This window comes from Echinops telfairi, unplaced genomic scaffold (assembly GCF_000313985.2).
Source record: "Echinops telfairi isolate 266 unplaced genomic scaffold, ASM31398v2 ScPeMD7_3533;HRSCAF=4204_1, whole genome shotgun sequence".
Classification (NCBI taxonomy): domain Eukaryota; kingdom Metazoa; phylum Chordata; class Mammalia; order Afrosoricida; family Tenrecidae; genus Echinops; species Echinops telfairi.
This window is the reverse complement of record NW_022107432.1, coordinates 28,165,877-28,176,870: the sequence shown is the minus strand read 5'-3', so window position 1 is coordinate 28,176,870 and position 10,994 is coordinate 28,165,877. Positions and strand designations below refer to the sequence as shown.

Here is a 10,994-nt window from a genome sequence, read left to right as displayed (position 1 = left end):
TACAGATGGGTTTTGGATCTCTACTCTGATACCCCTCATTCTCCACAATGTTTTTATTTTTGTTTTGGGTCTTCTGGTGCCTGTTACTTGATTCCATCGACCCTCATAATCTCACAGGCTGGTGTTGCTTTTTCCATGTGGGCTTGCTCCTTCTCTGGTAGATGGCCTCTTATTTAACTTCAAGCCTTTAAGATCCCAGATGCTATATCTTTTGATAAGCCGGGCACCATCAGCTTTCTTCACCATATTTGCTTATGCACCCATTTTGTCTTCAGTGATTATGTCAGGAGGGTGAGCATCACAGAATGCCAGGTTGTTAGAACAAAGTGTTCTTGCTTTGAGGCAGGGCTTAAGCGGAGGTCATGTACACAGGCCAATACCTATATTTTAATGAATTAATGTATTTACATAAGTGCACACTTATGTTTTTACCTCGATCCATAGCTTTGCTTCCTAGATCTTTCTATTTCCTTTTACCTTCTTCCTGCCCCACTATCATGCTTGCCCTTCTTCTGCCTCTTAGTAATTCCTCTCAGCTAGATTGCTGTTGCTCCAACACCCCCTGGATCTCTGTCCTCCTTGTTGTTGCTTTTAAAGAAAAGAAAAAAAACCCACCCCAAATCGAAAAAGCTTACATAATTAAAAGTCCCTCCACCAGTCCTGGGTGGTTCTGGGAACTGCCCTTCTAGCCTGAAGTCTATTTTTGGGGCTCTTCAGGGGTTTTGTGGCTTTGCTTTGGACCCATTACTGATCTGTTATGTTCCCTTCTTGGTTTGCCCATTGTGGGGGTGGTCAGACCAGACTCACTGCCCGCCATGTGTCCCCAGTATTGTCCTCTGTCATGATGTGCTCCAGCAAGGGGACATCATGTCTGGAGCTGTTGTCGGCCCTACAGTCCTCTCTGTGCCTTAGCAGCTCCATGCAGGGACGTCATCCTCAGGGCTTGGTGTGCCAGTGTGGGGTCTAGTCCCTCACTCTCTCATTTTCTTTCTTAGTTTGCTTCTGTGTGGTCGCAGCAGGCCGGCCCCTCTCCCTAACCTGTAGGCTTAGTGTTGTCCTCTGTAGCACATACTACTAAGGTGTGTGTGTGTGTGTGTGTGTGTGTGTGTGTTTGTGAGTTTGGTTCTGATTGGGGCTGACCCTGTCGACCTCCTTCATTTCCTTAAAAAAATTTTGTCATTTAGGTTTTTCATCCACTTATAATTTTTATTTTTGTATGTGGCATGAGTTGGGAATCTAATTTCTACTTTATAGCTATCGTATTTTCCCCAGAGGTTTTCCTAATTTATCATGTCACCTAGGTCATACAACCAAATTTCTAGACCTCTTTGCCAGTTCCATTGGTCTACTGTTTGTGCTCATACTGCCCTGTTTACATTTCTATAACCTTTCATTAGCTCATTATTTGGTATGGCAAGTCTCTTCTCTGTATTTTTCTTCAAAATTTTACATTTTTTTTGTTCACTGTCTCTCCAAATTAATTTTAAGTTCAGCTTATAAAAACCACAAGAACCCCTATTGAGATTTTTATTGGGATTTTATTGAATATAGAAAATAATTTAATGGAAATTGTTAACTCTATATAATTGGATTTTTTCATCCATGAATATTACATAAGGTCATTTATTTAGATCTTCTTTTGCATGATTAAAATGTTTTCGAGGGTGGTGGGTAGGGAGAGGGAGGGAAAAAAGAGCAGCTGATACTATGGGCTCAAATAGAAAGTAAATGTTTAGAAAATGATGATGGCAACATATGTACAAATAGGCTTGATACAATTGATGTATGGAATGGTATAAGAGTTGTAAGAGCCCCCAATAAAAGTGATCACGAAATTTCTAAGGGATCAGGTATCAGGCATCATCAGAACAAAAAATCATATCATTGTGAATGAGGGGGAGTGCAGAGTGGAGACCCAAAGCCCATCTGTAGGCAACTGGACATCCCCTTATGGAAGGGTCGTGGAGAGGAGATGAGCCAGCCAGGGTGCAGTGTAGCAACAATGAAACATACAACTTTCCTCTAGTTCCTAAATGCTTCCTACCTCCCCCCCACTATCATGATCCCAATTCTACCTTACAAATCTGGCTAGACCATAGGCTGTACACTGGTACAGATAGGAACTGGAAACACAGGTAATCCAGGACGGATGATCCCTTGAGGACCAGTTGTGAGAGTGGCGATACAGGGAGGGTGGAGGGAAGGTGGGGTGGAAAGGGGAAACCGATTACAGGGATCTACATATAACCTCCTCTCTGGGGGATGGACAACAGAAAAGTGGGTGAAGGGAGACGTCAGACAATGTAAGATATGACAAAATAATAATTTATAAATTATGAAGGGTTCATGATGGTGGGGGGCGGGGAGGGGAGGGATGAGGAGCTGATGCCAGGGGCTTAAGTGGAGAGCAAATGTTTTGAGAATGAGGAGGGCAATGAATGTACAAACGTGCTTTACACAATTGATGTATGTATGGATTGTGATAAGAGTTGTATGAGCCCCTAATAAAATGATTTTTTTAAAGTATTTTTAAAAAAAGTTTAAATTGTGAATTCAGTTGGGTTTACATTTCAGATTATCAGTTTTGTATTCAACAATTCAAAATACTTATCAACCCTCCAATATCTTCCCCTACCCCACCTCCTTTGACTTCTCCTTTCTCTCTCATAGAGTATTATCATATTCTACACCCAAAGGAATACACGCCAATCCTCTAGCCCAGGGGTCAATAACCTTCAGCTTACGAGCCATGTGCAACTCTTTTCAGTACCGGTGGCTCTGAAGTAAAATTGGAAAGTTTTACAGGCTCTTATTCAGATAGTGGTGATTTCATTTGTTTGTAAACATTTATTTATGGCTCTTGAATATATATTTTTAATTGTTGAGAGGGACAAGCTTGGCTCCTCCCTCTCAAAAATTTGCCAATCCTGCTCTAGTCTTCTCGTCTGTTGTTTCATCATAACTTTATTGCGGTACCCACCATAGTGACCTCCAAAGTCCGTTCCCTTTGGCATGAACGTTTTTTGTCATTTCCTTCCTCCCTCCCTCCCCCCTCCCCCCCTCTCCCTCCCTCCCTCCCTCTCTCTCTTTCTTTCTTTCTTCATTTCGATGGGCTCATACCATATTTGTCCTTTTTGGATCAGCTAATTTCACTCAGCATACTATTCCCACGTGCATCCTTGCCACGAGGTGTTTGTTGGCTTCCTCCTCGGTTTTTCAGGGATGTATAGTATTCCGTTGAGTATATGGACCAAAGCTTCTTTATCTTTGCTTCTACTGATGGGCTTGTTTCCATCTTCTTGCTATTGTCAACAGAGCTGTGCAGGACATGGGTAGGCATATGTCTGTTATGGTATGACTTGTTCTTCTTTAGGGTCTGTATAGAGCACGGGGGTTGCTTTGGAGTTTCTGGGCTCGGTGTTTGGAGACCACCATATCACTTTATCCATGGTTGTACCCACTCACGGTCTCACGGGCAATGTGTGAAAGTTTCAATCTTTCTGCACCCTCACCAGCATTTGCTATTTTATGGTTTTGTTTTGATTTAGCTGTCTTTGTTTGTGTGAGGTGATCTTTATTGTTGCTTTGATGTGCATCTCTCAGGCGGTTAGCGACTGTGAGCATTTCTTCATGTTTGTGGGCCATTCGGGTGTCATCTTTGGTCAGCTGTTTGTTCATGCCCTTTGCCCATTTTAAAAATTGGCTTATTCATCTTTTTCTTCTTGAGGTGTTGCAGTTCTCTGTAGATTTCAGAGATCAGTCACTTGTCCATTGTGCCATTTCCAAAAATTTTCCCCACTCCTTGAGTTCCCTTTTGATGAAGCCTTTGATGCACACTAGAATCTCATGTCGGTAGGTGCATTACCACTCATCCATTTCATCTTCTACTGGGTGTTCCTTTGGTATAGTTGATATTTTGTCTATGTCCTGCAGTAGGGCACTCAACTTTGTCTCTCTTTTCTCATCGGTGGTCTTTATAGCTCTGGGACTTACATTTAGGTCTTTGGTCCATCTTGAGTTCTTTTTTGTCCATGGGGTGTGGGATGGGTCTTGTATCATTCCTCTGCAGAGGGAGATCCAATTGTGCCTGCACCATTTGTTGAAGAGACTCCTTCTTTTGAATTTATGGTTTTATGGCTGTTTGTTGGAGATCAGTTGTCTGTCGGTCAATGGGATGATTTCTGGATTTTCTATTCTGTTCCATTGGTCTATGTATCTCTTCTTATACCAACACCAGGCTTTTTAACCTACTGGGCCAGTGTAATAGGTTTTGAGGCTTCCAGTTTTGTTCTTCTTTAAGGAGTTCTCGGCTTGTCCTGGGTCTCTTCCCTCTTCATATAAAGTCAGTGATGAGCTTTTCCCAGGTCTTTAAAGACTAGGTGGGATTTGGATCCGAGTTGCACTTTACTTGTCGGTTCCTTTGTGCAGTATTGACATTTCCTCTCCAGAGACATGTAATAGTCTTCCAGTCATGTAGGTCTCTTTTGGTTTCTTGTAGCAATCTGGTACCTTATTATTATTGAAAGAGCCCTGGTGGCGTGATGGGCTCCACGTGTGGCTGTTCACAGCAGGGTCAGCAGTGCACACCCACCCGCTGCTCCTCAGGAGAAAGATGAGATGTTCTGTTCCTGTAAAGATGTGTCAACTTGGCAACCATTGGGCGGTTCTGCCCTGTCCTGTAGGGTCCTTTTGAGTAGGAATCAACTCTATGGCAGTGAGTTTGAGTTGTTTGGCTTATTATTACTTGCTATTGAAAATAGTACCTCTTTAGAAGTAATGTTTTCAAATTATTACGTGACTTCTCAAGAAATCCTACTCGTGTGTGCGTACCTACAGCAAACTTACCAAATTTGTTTATTTAATTGTGAGTTTGCCTTTAGATAGTCTTCTCAACACCAAAACTCACTGCCATCAAGTCAACTTCAACTCATAGTAACCCTGTAGGCCAGGGCAGAACAGCCCCTGTTGGTTTCTGAGACCATAACTCTTTATGGGAGAAAGCCTCCCCTTTCTCCTGTGAAGTGGCTGGGAGTTTTGAACTGCTGACCTTGTGGTTAGCAGCCCAGTGCATAACCCACTGCACCACCAATGTAGACAATCAAATCATCTGTGATGACATAACTTTTAAAATTTTCAATCCTTCAATCTTCGCTTTACTTTCTTTACCTTATTCTAGGGTCCCTGTCACCATGTTGAATTGAAGAGTTGGTATTAGACAACTTGCTTTGCCCATGCTTCTAAAGTGATATTTTCTTTTAAAAACCGATTGTGGTAGCGATTGTACAAGAGTGCTTGACATGATTGAACTATGTAATGATATGCTATGCTATATGTATTTACTCCCAATTAATAATAAATTTTAAAAATTAAAATGAATAAAGTGATATTTTCAAAGATTTCACATTTAAGTGTGATATTTGCTGTAGAGTTTTGATAGAGAGTATTCTTCATGTTAAAAAAAAGGCTTCTATTCCTGTTTTTTTTTAATTAATCATTTTATTGGGGGCTCATACAACTCTTATCACACACAATCCATACATACACTAATTGTATAAAGCACATTTGTACATTCATTACCCTCATCATTCTCAAAACATTTGCTCTCCACCTAAGCCCCTGGCATCAACTCCTCATTTTTCCTCCTCCCTCCCCACTACCTCCCTCTAGTCCTGGTTTGTTAAGAGTTAAAAAAAATTTACTCAGTGTTTCATATTATTTATCCTGATAGTGTTTTAATAGGAGCTCTGGTGGCATTGTAGGTTACACATTGAGCTACTAATACAAGGCCAGCAGTTCAAACCCACCAGTTTCTCCTTGGGAGGCTATCTATTTCCATAAAGCTTTGTAGTGTCAGAAGCCATCTGGGACAGTTCTGCTCTGTATTACAGGGTTGCTGTGAGTTGGAATTGATTTTTTTTCTCCAGAGAGCTTCTTTTGAAAGAGAAAAAAATATATATATATTTTTTTTGACAAAGAGGAATGTGGTATTTCTACAGTCTCTAAATAATTTTAATTGCAGGTACTTATTGAGAGTGAGCAGATGCGGAAAGAAGCTGACGACTCAGGCCCGCTCACGGAATTGGAGCACTGGAAACGCATGTCAGCCAAATTCAATTACATCATCGAGCAGATTAAGGGACCCAGTTGTAAAGCTGTCATTAATGTGTTAAATGTCGCACACTCCAAGTTGTTAAAGGTAAAAGGCCTTCGGTCTTCGTCTTGTGTATACTTAGGAGCAGCCAGGACACAATCTGCCTGCCTTCTGCAGCGCGCCACAGTCACGTGCTCAGAGGAGTTCCGCCCCCAGGAGGGCCTTCTGCGCCACAGTCATTTTCCGAAGGGGGAAAGGAAGTGGAGCTAGGAAGTTTTATTTCTCAACATTTCACCAATTGTAGTTTTTGGGCATCTGAGAAGCCTTTATTAAGGGACAATATTAAAAGGCGATGGAATTGTTTCTCAATGCATTGGCCATCCAAGTCTACAACGAACCCTTGGGCAGCATGGGCATGTACTGCTCAGGGACACCTATAGGCAGACCTGAGCCCAGTGACTCCAGTGACACCCTGCGATGCTAATTACCCCTGCAGGAGGGGTGGGTCTCTCCAGGTATTCTAAGTAGACACTCGCCAGACCCGAGTGCCCCAGCAGCAGCAGGGAAAAACCAAAACCCAAATATAAGTCGTCCTGGATAGTTCCAATCCACACACCAATTTCAACGACATACTACAACGATGGGGCGGAGAGCCCTGGTGGCACAGTAGGCTACGCACGAAGCTGCTAACCACAAGGTCAGCAGTTTGAAGCCACCAGCCACTCCAAGGGAGAAAGATGAGGCTTTCTACTCCGGTAAAGATCAACAGTCTTAGTAACCCGGATAAACTCTGTCCTGTAGGATTGCTGTGAGTCAGAATAGACTCGTTGGCAGTGAATACTGTAGGGGTGATGACCAGAAGAGTGGTTGCCCTTCATTTTAAAATTGTTTTTGAAGTTATAAACCAGTCGGGCTCACTGAGGTGAAGTTGTATAGATAGGGTCAAGGGGAAAACGCCCCTTTCAGCACTCACTGGACCGCCACCATGTTACTTGTATTCATGTCCGACCAAGATCAGACAAATCCTGGATTTTACATCCCTCAAATGGAAGAGTGGTCAGTGTATAGGAAGGCACCATTTCTTAAGAATAAATACAAATCCTGCTACCAAGAAATTAAACTGACCAATGAAAGTAGGAAAAAGACACAACAGTTTTCCTGAAATTAATCCAAATTACCTGTGAGAAGTCAGTTATGAGAAGTATACTAGTCCTAGTGGGTATTGAGTTGATTCCCATTTAGGGAAACCTCATGTGCAAGAGAAATACAGTTTCCATAAAATGAAATTTTTCTCAGCATAATTGTATCACACCCAAAGCCTTGTTTTCACTTCTGAGGTGTGCATATTAAGAGTGATGCTAATATAAACAAGTGAATATCTAAAGGACGGGCCAAGATGTGGAAGGCATCAAGACCACCACTAGGTGAATGCACAGGAATGGTTACCCTTAAACGGAAGACCTAGTGGTGGCTGTCTTCCAGTAACTGAAGGGCTACTGTGTGTCCCCAGAGGCTCTGCCAGGCACGAGCAGATCGAGTGAGTAGCGGCTACGAGGAGACAGGCTTCTTCACAAAAAGAGCTCATAACTAGCATTTTCTGAGCATGAACTATTTGGTGGCCCATTGCCAGGAAAAGTGTTGATTTCAGAATGAGTCTACTTTACTAATAAAAATGTCTTCTGGGAACAACATTGTGTTTTAATAACTTTTAACTCTTAAGGGCCCAGAGTAAAATAATGGCATAAATAGTGAATCTGGAGAAGTTACTTAAGGTAGAAGCAGGCCCAGTTCCAGCCTAGAGATATGGGTGAAGATAGTTTGCGCTTCTCAAATATACTTTAACACATTGACATATTTGAACGTTTAAATAGCATTCTTGTATACTTTTTCTTAGAACTGGCGTGAATTGGATGCAAGAATCACTGATACAGCAAACGAATCAAAAGACAATGTCAGATATTTATACACGCTGGAAAAAGTATGTCAGCCTCTCTATAACTATGACCTAGTAAGTATGTTTTATAAAATACAACTTCTAAAATTAACTCATGTAATAAATGCAGTTTAAAAAGACAATGTGTACATGTGAGGAAAAATGTGAAAAACCTGTGGGGAACATGTTAGCATATACATCATGTGTTTGAAATGATATTGAATATTGGAACATAGCAATATCACAAGTACAACTTTTTAAAGATCATTTTATTGAGTACTCTTACAGCTCTTATAACAATCCATACATCAATTGTATCAAGCACATTTGTACATATGTTGCCATCATCATTTTCTAAACATTTACTTTCTACTTGAGCTCTGGGTATCAGCTCCTCTTTTTTCCTTCCTCCTCCCTTCCCACCCTCTTGACCCCTCGGTAAATTATAAATTATTATTATTTTCATATCTTACACTGACCGCTGTCTCCCTTCCCCCATGGTTTCTGTTGTTCATCCCCCCCTGGGGGGTGTGGGGTTGTGTTGTGTGGTGTGTAGTTATGTGTCAATCATTACAATCAGTTCCCACTTCTCCCCCTCCTCCCCCCACTTTCCCCTACCCTCCTGGTATCGCTACTCCCATTTCTGTTCCGGAGAGGTTTATCTGACCTGGATTCCATGTGTACGATTTCTTTTTTGAATTAGGCAAAGCAGATGCACTAGTTATCTATTGCTGCAGCACAAATCACCCCAGAATTGAGCCTTTTGAAACAATAAGCATTCATTGCATCACAGTTTCTGTGGGTTAGAACTGCAGATGCAGCTTGGCTGAGCCCCTCAGCTCCAAGGTCTCCCAGTGGTGTGGACACACTGTGAATGGGCCGTGGCAGTCTCAGCGAAGGAAAAGTCCCGTGGGGGAGAATCCGCTTCCAGGCTCTCTTGTGTGGCAGGTTGTGGGCATATCCCAGTCCCTCACCACGTGGGGCTTCTCCCAGCAGGCAGCTCTTCCCCTGAGGGGGGTGATCTAGGAGAAAATGAGAGCGAGAGCGCAAAGGTTGGAAGCTAGTCTTTTTGTAATCTCATTTTGGGAGTGAGATTCTATCACGTCTCTTGTATTCTGTTATTAGAAGCAAGCCAGTAGTAGTCAGTTCACCTATGCTCAGGAGGAAGGGATTCTGTAAGGATACAGATACGTACTATGAGGGTGAGGATCCTTAGGGGCCACTTAAGAGGTCACGTAACCACTGTAGATATTCCCCAGTGTAAAAGCTACCCACTAAACCCAGTGCCACTGAGTTGAATTGTGGCTCATAGTGACCCTATATAGGGTTTCCTAGGCTGTAAGTCAGGGCTGGGGTATGGCCCACCCACAGTCCATATAAGGCCCACAAAGTTGTCATTATCAGCTAATATCACAAGCCTCACCAAAGAGAAGCAGTTCCAGCAATACTATTAGTTGACCAGGACGGCCTGTGAAAGATGTTCTAAATATATAATTGCCCTTGCCAGAGAAAGGGTTCCCCACCCCTGGTTTAAACCTTTATAGGAGCCCACAACAGCTTCATCATTCCTCCTTGGAGCTGCTGGTGGGCTCAAACCACCAGCCTTTCAGTTAGCAGCCGATCACTTACTCAACAGTGCCATCAAGTGGGTTCTGACCGACAGTGATCTTATAGAGCATTTCTGAGACTGCTATCTGGGTGGGAGCAGGCAGCCTTTTCTTTTCCTGGGGATTTGCTGGTGGGTTTGAGCTGCAGCCGGAGGCCTAACCTGTAGTGTCACCAAGGCTCCTTCCCCTTTCCAATAGGTGTCATTAAAATTCACGTGGGAGAGAAATTAGAATTATCATGTGTCACAAAAGCCACGTGGGGGTCCTTGGAAGCGCTGAAGATGCTAAGATTAAATCCGCGTCTACCTGAAGCCTATTCGAGGACTCGCTGCAGGTTATCTCTTGATGTGAAAAACAGAAAGCTGAAGCAAATCTAGCAAAAGCATGGAAGTTGTCAAACCCAGTGATGAGCATAGGTGGTCATTACACTGTTCTCTGTACTTTTCTAGACACTTAAAGTTTCTCTGTAGAAAACCAAACTTGGAGGAAAGATACAATTATGATGAAGACCTCTGCATGTCAGGGCGAATTTCAAAATTTCAAATCCGTGATTCAAAAGACGGGGCTGACTTCATCCAATTGTCAGCTCTCTTCAGCCTAGTAATTTACAAGTGTTGTTCAGTGGCTCTTGCCACGGAATGCCTTATAACGAATACTTGGTTGTTGTTGAACCTTTGGGGCTCCGTTTTCCACATTTATATTTTCTGGTGTAGGATGACAATACCAATAGGACTGAGTCGTGTAATTGCTTCCCACTCATCCACCCACAACTCCTGTAGTTTTAATAAATGTTTTTTGATTTTTACCCCTTGTTTTCTTCACTTTCATTAAAAGCAACGGGTAGTGACTGTTTCGTTTGTAACTGTCATGTGGGTGGGAAAAGTACAGGGGACCTGTGATTCCGTTGCTAGTGAATGCATTTAATGAGTTTTATGTATGATGCTTCATGGTAGCCATCCTAGAATTGTACTTCTGGCACATGCATGATTATGTATGTCACGTATAGAAGGCAAGCCCGATGCCTGGAGACCCCGAGAGTGTCAGAGGAGAGCTGTGCCCTGGAGGGTTTTCAATGGCTGAGTTTTCAAGAAGGGATCACCAGGTCTTTCTTCTGAGGTTTCCCTGGGTAGACTCAAGCCTCCAGCTTTGCCCCATGCAGGGCTTTTAATACCGTGCACAGATAGGTTAAGGATGCTGGTGGTGTGGTCGGGTAAGCGGTGGACTTTGAACCACAAGGGTCTACTCCCCCAAAGGTCCACCGCCTGGGAAGCTCTGTATAGAGTCGGAGTGGACTCCGTGGCAGTGAGCTTGGTGTCTCGTATACACTTAGTCTGAGAACCGTTGAAGCAAGGAGTTTACAGCC

The 10,994-nt window shown here is 42.9% G+C and overlaps 1 protein-coding gene across 1 annotated transcript in view; it reads left to right on the top strand.

Moving 5' to 3' along the window:
- DNAH8 (dynein axonemal heavy chain 8) overlaps window positions 1–10,994 on the top strand; it is a 369,956-nt gene that overhangs the window by 9,982 nt on the left and 348,980 nt on the right. Inside the window, exons 4-5 of the mRNA XM_045294778.1 lie at window positions 6,020–6,196; window positions 7,986–8,099. Coding sequence (XP_045150713.1) covers window positions 6,020–6,196; window positions 7,986–8,099 — 291 coding nt within the window. The remainder of the gene's footprint in view (window positions 1–6,019; window positions 6,197–7,985; window positions 8,100–10,994) is intronic.